At 41.2% G+C, this 8,972-nt stretch overlaps 1 protein-coding gene across 4 annotated transcripts in view; it reads right to left on the bottom strand.

The window, feature by feature from the left end:
• Nucleotides 1–8,972, bottom strand: part of LOC109303775 (peroxisomal acyl-coenzyme A oxidase 3-like) — an 85,670-nt gene that overhangs the window by 28,390 nt on the left and 48,308 nt on the right. For all 4 annotated transcript variants that reach the window (XM_019526028.1, XM_019526024.1, XM_019526026.1 and 1 more), the window contains 3 exons: nucleotides 4,180–4,276; nucleotides 3,714–3,896; nucleotides 1,749–1,871 (listed from right to left, as the gene is read on the bottom strand). In XM_019526028.1, the coding sequence (XP_019381573.1) occupies nucleotides 1,749–1,871; nucleotides 3,714–3,896; nucleotides 4,180–4,276 (403 nt within the window). The remainder of the gene's footprint in view (nucleotides 1–1,748; nucleotides 1,872–3,713; nucleotides 3,897–4,179; nucleotides 4,277–8,972) is intronic.

Here is an 8,972-nt window from a genome sequence, read left to right as displayed (position 1 = left end):
AAAGAGGGTGAAATGGGGACGCTCAATGATACTCTGTGCTTCTAAGTGTTGCAGAGCCTGAATTTGCACTGATCTTTGGGGTCCAGCTTGGAAAATTTATCTTTTGTTTCTATCATATGAGCTACAATGAGCTTATAGGAGATGTCCTGCCCATACAGCTGTAGCCTTGACCAAAAGCAGTTCTGCAGAATTGTTCAAGAACTGCAAAAACACTTGCTGAAGGAGAAATTCACTCAGGGGAGGACCTATATGACAGTTTTCACTTGAACTAAGAGCAAGGTTTAAGATGGGGACTACCACAAGTAGAAGTATAAAACTCTACTGCTTGAAACAAAAGAGCCAGCAGCTGCAATAAAAAGTTCTGTATCTCCCGTAGCAGTTCAGGAGACGAAAGCACACATGACTTACATTGGTGATGTGATTGAAACCAAAACTTATTCAACATATTGGGTGTCAACAAATGTGGACATGACAAATTCCCTACATTGTAAACTGACGTTACAATACAGTAAAATGGAGTGAACAGAAGACCTAGCTCCACCATATAGTAAATCACAAATCCAGGGCAGAATGATCCCTTTTGTTTCCTATGTGAGATGTGTTGTGTATTTGCTCCTCTGTTGGATTTCATTTCAGGTGAGCTGTTTGCTCAATGAAAACTGATTCCCTTGTTGCCTAATGACTTGGCACTGTAATAGCAGCTACTGCAGGTCACTAGCTTGGGAGGCTTGTTCACATTTCCACTCCTTCCTACAGTACAGAGCAATCTAGCTTTTCCTATTGGCTGCTGTAGGTAACTCCCCACTCAATGCTTACATACTTTGGAGCTATACAAGGCAGCTCTTGACCATGTGTGAGAAATATGCATCTCCCCAGAGAGACAAAGCATGGCACTCCTGAGGTAAGACAAGTATTTTTGGGGTAAGAGGCCATGTTGCCTTAAATACCTAGTAGGTCAAATAAGACTCTGGCCAGGAGAAGCAAGTCATGGGGCATAGTCATTTTATGCCCTCCACAGGAGGTAATGTCACCAAGACTAGAAGAATTATACACACAAATAAGAAAACTATATAGCACTTATTTAAGTTAAAAGTCAGGCCCTAACCCTGTGCAGATGGGCCAAAATATTTCTGCTGATAAAGAGAAAGCATTATTTTTGGGATTTCCAACAATCTGAAATGGCCAAAAAAATCACTCAAATTCATTTTGCCAATATTTTAAGTGTTAATTTTTGCTATTGAAGTCTTTCCAAGTGCATGAATTGGAATTGCAATATCTATCAAAAGTCTATGAAAAATCAGAACATTACCTCTTAAAAAAACCCTTTGATGTGGATCTCATGCAATCTCTTTCATAGTAGACAAAAACTGAATTTCAATTAAGGTAATCATAGAAAAGTATGGGTAGGAAGGGACCAAAGCAGGGGCAGCTCTGACTAAATCATGCCTGTCTAGTAATGTACTGCTCAGGCCATCATTTAGGAAAGCACTTAAATATAACGTATACAGTTTAAACTATGAGTATACTGTAGTCAACAGAATTAAAGATGCACAATAAAGTTAAACTTAAATGGTTCTTGACTCAGGGTCTTAAATATTGATGTGGTCATTCCAATACCTCAGCTGCTAGCCTATCTTTCTTAATTATAAGACAATCTAGAGCTTGCATATAGGCCATAGTTTAACAAATTGAAAAAATATTGCAAAAAATCTGAGTCTCAGTTAAGAGGATATTTTTAAACATCTCACCTTTCTTCTACTCTTTTCCTTCATCACAATGCCTATTTTAAATTCAATGAAGTTCATGAACAAAGTCTTGACGAAATGGTCTAAGGCATACGTAGCTGCCAGATAGGGAAGAAGACGCCATTGCTGTAATGAAAAATAAATCCATCTGAAGAAAGATTGATACATAAGTATTACCAGATCTATTTAACATCACTTTAACATTAAACTGTCTTTCGTATATGTACTGCTAAAGTTTCTGGAAAATTACCATTTTTAGATACCAACTTTTAACTAATAACTCATTCCCCTTCTATCCTAATACACACACTGTTTTTTATGGTTACAATAAATTTATAAAGACCCTGTATATCAAGAATGAAATGGATTCACTTCACAGTATGGTTCTGGTGAAGTTAATCAAGTTGACAGTTCTTACTAATTTGTGACAAACAGCACAGTGAACCAACACATAATCATTGAAAGTCTTTGGGGCTGAGACTGTTTTTATTTTCTCTTTTGTGTGGACAGCACCTAGCTCAGTGGAGTCCTGATCCAGGACAGGGCCCCCTGCTTCAATAACTAAAATGCCTTCTATAGGTTGCAAAAGTAGAATATAGAAAAAGAACGTAAATAAGACCTTAAGGTGTGTAATGATTTTTGTTAAACACATCTTATTATGTAAATTACATTTCTTTCTACTGCCTGCAATGAACTAGGCAGTGTATTCATGTAGAAGCTAACAGAATATAAAAGGGCAATTTTTTTACCTTGAACAGCTGACTGTCTGAGAAGACAAAGATGCTGACAGTAAGAAATAAAAATATAATAAAAAAAATACACAGCTTTTATACCAATTCAACTTTTCTTCTTTACATAAATTACACTCCAGGAATACCGAAGTACCCTTGTCTTCTCCATACCCATTTGCCAGTTTGAATCTTTGAGTGCCTCCAGGGTCTTGGAAACAATTTAGATTTAAATGAGAGTGGGTGCATCTACATGTGTGGTTGAATAATTAGCTCAGTAGTAAAGCATCACAGTCACAGTCAACACCTGTGCTGATATTAGGGTGCAGTAAACTAACTCTGTTATAGGATAGTACTGTATTATCTTGTGGTGGAGTACTTTGCTGTGCTGAAAGGCACATGTAGATAGCAACTGGGGGTGTAAATTGCACCTGGTCAGCCGAGCCAGCTGCTGACTTGCTCTGCCCTGGCTCAAATTTCTGGTGTCCTGGGCTCATGCATTGACACTGCACCATGCAGCAGTTGATTCCAGGGCAAGCTGCTTCATAGTTTATTGTCACTTTAATTTCACATGTAGACGCACCCATTGTGGAGTTTTCTGCTGAACGCCAATGCTTCATGGGTAGGTGACAAGAAGGAATGGTCATGGGAGATGTAGACGGGGGAAAGTCAAAAAAGGCTTTCTTTCTAAATTTGAAAGAAGTGGGGTAAGAGAAAGATTTCATAAATAATAAAGAGCCTTGAAGGTAGGAAGCAAATCTTTAATCTGATGAGTAGAGAAGTAAAGCCAGGCCAGGGATAAAGACTGGTGCATGTTCAGAAAAACATACAAGAAGGATGGTCCCAGTGGCTGTGGTTGGAATAGGGTGGAACTGGTGATGTCAGTGTTGGGAAAACCAGCATGGAAGGAAATTGATATGGAACCTGTGTTTCTAGACTGTAATACATTCCTTCCTACCAGTCTTAGAAATGTTGTTTTCAGATCTCTACACTGTATTTCAGATTTCACCATGCCAAAACCTGATTTTCATTTACCCTGAGGCCCACTTACTCCTCTGTATGTCAAGAGGCCTCAAATGAATATCGAAAGCACACAAATGTATAAGCTAACAGAACTTAACCAAGTTCAATACAGCTATGCCGACTTACATCAGCTGAGGAACTGTTTATATTTAAAAATACTATAATTAAAAGAAAAATCTCTAGATTTGAATGAAAGATTAAACTGAATAGTTTATACCTGCATTTGGTATTCAAGGACTGGTATTTCTTCATCATCTGTTGGCCCAAATTGACGGCGCGTTGCAGAGAAACGAATGGCTATCGATAAAGCAAGCTTTAAATTAGCAACAGACATTTGTACTATAGAAATTCTGGCAGCAGACAAAGGTGCAAGAGAAGCACCGAAATGATGTTTGAGATCCTGAGGAAATAAAAGGCACAAAGTAAACCAACCAGTTAACTTGTCATTCAATAATACTAAGCACAATTAAGCTTCCAGCGGGTTCTGACTGCTACACCAAGTGTTACATTTTCAAAAGGCTTGTTAGAGAGTGGGTTCTGCATGTCATACTGGCTTTAATGGCATATGTACAGTAAAACGCCCGCAGTGCCCTGGCCATGATTTAAAGGTGTAGTTCATGAATTTGTGAAATTTCATCATAAAATATTTAATAAATTGGATGCATCAAACATGTAGTTCATACCTTAAATGAATTTGTGTATACCCCATCCACTGTGACAGCTCCAGTTCTATTCAGCAAGTTTTCTCTAGGTATCTTGACATTGTGAAACATGGCAAATCTGTGCAAAGAAATATATGCATAATATGAATTTCCTCATAATACAGCTTGAGGTAGCTGCATTGTAAATGGATGGCCACATTATACAAAGTGTTGCATGTAGACTTTAGGCATCGCAGTAAGGGAGAAACAGTATCAGCATAATGCAAGTATTTGAGGGGGATTGGTTTGTGGAAATAGAGATCTCAACACACAAAGCTACAGGGAGAAGCTCAGGCTAGGGATGCTTTCTGTTATTCACTTGTATTTATGACTTGGTTTTTGAAATTAAATGCAATAGCATTAGGAAAAGTCCTTCCTGACTGCGCACATGTTTTCTTTCCACTCACTGATTCCATCAGGTTATATTATTTAAACATAAAATCCTGTGCTTATTTACCGAAGTAAGAGATTAAAAAAGAAATCTTGAATACCTTTAGAAAGGACAGATGTTCTGCTCACTGAAATACAAACCACCATATACAAGAAACCCACAGACCAACATACATACCTGCACAGAACCAGCAATCACTCTAGACATACGAAGAAAGATGTAATATACAGCCATGCCCTCCGATACTGCTGAATTTGCACTGAGAACACTCATGATTGTCACCTCACAAATCTCAAAAGGGCTTTCACTCAATAAGGATACTTCTCCAGAGAGATAGATTGCACTTTTGAAAGAGCCACCCTGATACCACATGAAGAATTTCTGCAGTACTGTACAAAGAAAACCCCACAAATTGAACTCAATTAGTTATGACATACCATCCCTCTCTGGAACCTATATAGAAAATCTTCAAACAATTGCAACCCATACTAGAAGAAGACCCAATTCTTAATGCAATGTTTTCAGAACCACCCAACTTAGCCTTTAAGCAGGCACTGAATCTTGCCAACTTCATCACCAGAAGCAAACTTCCCATGGCCCAAAGAACACCGAATGGATCCAGACCATGCCAGGACAAGAAATGTCAAACTTGCCAACACATCTCCAGCACTCCCACAATAACTACACCTCTCAACAGAACCATCACCATTCCTGGATCTTACACCTTCACCTCCAGAAATGTAATATATCTCATCTTAGGCACTGAATGCCTTGATGGAAGATACATAGGAGAAACCAAACAACAACTGCATACCATAATGAATGCATATCAAAATATCTATCAAAGACAAAAATACCAAATTACTTGTGGGTGCCTGTCAAGTGGCCAGCTGGGTAGCTTGCCCTCCCACAAGCCTTTGCGACCTCCTTTTTTGTTTTCTCCTCCCCCAGAGTACTATACACATATATAGATAGATGTTCTAGATGTGTATTTTCATAGGACCTCAGCCTGCCGGCTGAAGTGAAGGACGAGTCTTAGATGGAGATCCTCACACCCACATTCTCGGCTGCCACGTCTTTGGTGTTTATAGGAGTATGTTCAGTACCTGGATGTGCAGTTCCGCCTGGTCATCATTCGCTGTCCTATGACGCTGAGGGCTCCATCATCCCCTACACCCTCGCCTGGTCCACCGGTTGTCTAAGCGTCTTCGGGTTTGGATTCAGCCACTGGGTTCCTCCCCGGGGCCTTAATCTCAACAACAAAAAAATGAAAGGAATCCATGCCTCCTGTCCTGGAGTATTGTCGACCGTCTTTTGGCAACAAATAAAAAAATGAAACCACATCAGTGCAATTACTCTCTCCTTCCCCTGTTCATGTCCTTATGATCGCACCTCTTGTGCCTTCTATTGGGGTCATCACAGTACCCTCATCTCATTGAGGTAATCATTTTTAATTTTCCTTGTACCCCTTTTAGGGTCATTATGGTACCAGGCTTCGATAGTGCCCCTCTATTAGAGTCTTTATGGTACCTTTCCTCCGTCGCCAGCTGCTGATGAGATTGCAGGCAGTTCCTGACCCTGCCACTCCACTGTACCTTCCTCTAGAGCTCCTCCAGGGAGCTCCCTCTCTGCAGGAGCCTCCTGCCAGCCCTCCACATTGCTCTCACAGATTCCTCCAGCATTGCTCAGCCCAGCTCCTTTGCTTCCGGTCCTGTGCTCTCCCCTCCTGCCTGCTCTGGGCTCCTCTTTATATTGCAGTTCAAGTTCCCAGCTCCCCCCATCCAGAAACACCTGGGTAAGAAGGGTTTCAGCAGGGTCCTTTGGGGCTGTGGGTTGAGGGTTGCTGCCTCTGTTTTTACCACGGGCGCTCTCACTCTCTCACAGTGCCCATTTCTCACATGATGTCTGTGGGGCACTGGATAGGGCCAAGGTCCCAGTCAACTTTGCGCCCTGTGGGTCTGGGCCATGAGGAAAAAGCCTCATTATCCTCACAGAATCATACAGTAGTAGTTGCCTGTTTTTTTCCTGCTACATCTTAACATAATCTATAGATATTGGGAAGTGTTCTCGTGCTGAAAGTTCACTTTGAGGATGTTAGGCCTCTCTCCTGGGGCTCCACCCTCCCCCTACACTCCAGCCAAACACCAATCAGATGTTATGATATCGCAGGAAATATTGGTCGTTAACAGAAGTTCTACTTCTTCCATATTCTTTCCTTTGCTTGAGCTCTGGATCTCCTTCAGTGCTACCTCCAGATGAAGAGGCCAGGGTAAACCCCAGAAGAATGTCAAGTCCCCACTATAACCAAAAAGGAAACTGTGACTGCCACAAAACAGCATAGCCCAGGTAAGTATTTAACACCCCCAAAGTCCCAGAATGCTATGTGCTTTCTGTTTTCTTTTTTCTAACAGGTACAGGTCCCTTTCCCCATGGGCTCAGACATTTTCCATGTCAGGACACAGCCTTGGGGTAAGAACAACTTAAATCAAAGAAAAAAACCAACTTTGCCACAGATAGACAGTGTTTACTCCCCACAGCAGTCCAGTATCATTTATCATTTGGGGTTTTTCCCTTACAGGGCCAAAATCATTCAACCCTCTCTATGTTATATAATAGCAACTCAATGCAAGAAAAAGCAAAGAGAAAAAAACAACAACCTTTTTTCACTCTGACTGGCTGGCAGCTGCTCTGTCCATCCCAGTGCTCCAGTATCCATAGTGGAAGCATGCTGCAACATGTACCTTCAGTAGTTAGAACTCTTCTAAGCTCTGGGACCAAAATCTGGTCCTCTCCCCACCCCCAGGGTTTGCACAGCACAGATTCAGGCTGAGGTAGGGGAGCTATTTTCCCAGTCCATTTTCTCTCTCATCCTCTGCAGGTTCTCCATGGGAAATAGAGCACCGGGTACAGGAAACACCAATCTGGAAGGACCAGCAACTGATAAAATGGCATTCTGGTGGCTGCAATATTCTCTGCATCAACATCACTTCCTGTTGGTCCAGGAAGTTTTCCTGGTTTTCCTTCTTTTTCGCTGAAGAGGCAGAGGAAGCCTCTTCACATAAGACAACCACTGTCCCTCCAACCTCTCAGTTCTAATCCCAAAAGAGAATTTACAAAATACCTTTCATAGATGAGCCTACAAACTTCATTTTATAAATCTACTGGATACAAAAAATCATGGACAAAATACAGACATTCGATTTATGGTGCATTATAACCTGCCTAACATCTGATAACCTCAGGTAACCTGTCTGCATTTTACCAGCTACAGTCTATCACAGGGGTGGCAAAATGTGGCCTGCAGCCTGGATGCGGCCTGCCAGGCCATTCTATCTGGCCTGCGGAGCCCCTAAAAAATTTAGAAATTAATATTTATCTGCTCCTGGCTGCCTGCCATGTGGCCCTCGATGGTTGCTAAAACTCTGTAAGCGGCCATCCACCCAAAACAATTGCCTGTCCCTGGTCTATCACTAGGTCAACATTCCTCCCTTTTCCCCTTCCCCCACCTACCTGTCCTCACACCTATTAATTCACATCCATTCTGATCTTCCCTGCCACACATTTGCATTTTCACAGACCTGCATTTTGCATATTGGCTTAAGCTTCTATTCTTCCCAGAAGAGCTTACAAACACCAGAAGACTCTCCCTCTGCCTGAAGTAGGATGTTTGTGCCTGAATGCTTATAAAGAACATTTTTTTCCATCAATTTAGATGGTTTAATAAAAGATATCACATTTACCCAAGGAACCTTTTCTGCCTATGTCTTTAGACCAACACAGCTATCACCAAACCCCTGAACATATGCAAGACATTTACCTTTGCTCCTCTATTAACAAAGAGGCCAATGAAACACCATTCTCTCATTAACTTTGCCTGCCTTTGCCTATCTGGGGCCAAACTGTGGCACACCTTTTATGATACCCCCGACTCAAACCTCAAAGGCCCATAGTGTAGAATTTATCTTAAGGAACTAAATGACTCAAGCCACACAGAAAATCAGGATCTGGTTCTGAAAATACTTTGTGGCAAGGCTTATCCATTATTGTATGCCTGTACAGCCCCAGCAGAGTTGGCTATAATTTGTACAATAATACAAATAACAAGAATAATACATAATCAGTATACTGGAAATGAACAGGAAAAGTTCCCTTAATGGAAGTGTTTGCTATGTGTTGTGTGAACATACAGAATCACAGATAAACAGAGTAGGATGGAACCACAGGAGGTCACCTGGTCTACTTTGCTGCTTCCAAGGATAGATTGCATATCCTCAATAGGTAATGCTTCATCTTAAAAATATGAGAAAGAAAATCATTTCATAGCTTGTGGCATCTGAACAGTAAAACTGAAAGGGGCTGTAATTTTAGGCGGGCATGCTGTTGT

The sequence above is a fragment of the Gavialis gangeticus genome, unplaced genomic scaffold (assembly GCF_001723915.1).
Source record: "Gavialis gangeticus isolate Ggan-Ray unplaced genomic scaffold, GavGan_comp1, whole genome shotgun sequence".
Lineage (NCBI taxonomy): Eukaryota > Metazoa > Chordata > Crocodylia > Gavialidae > Gavialis > Gavialis gangeticus.
This window is presented reverse-complemented; position numbering and strand designations above follow the sequence as displayed.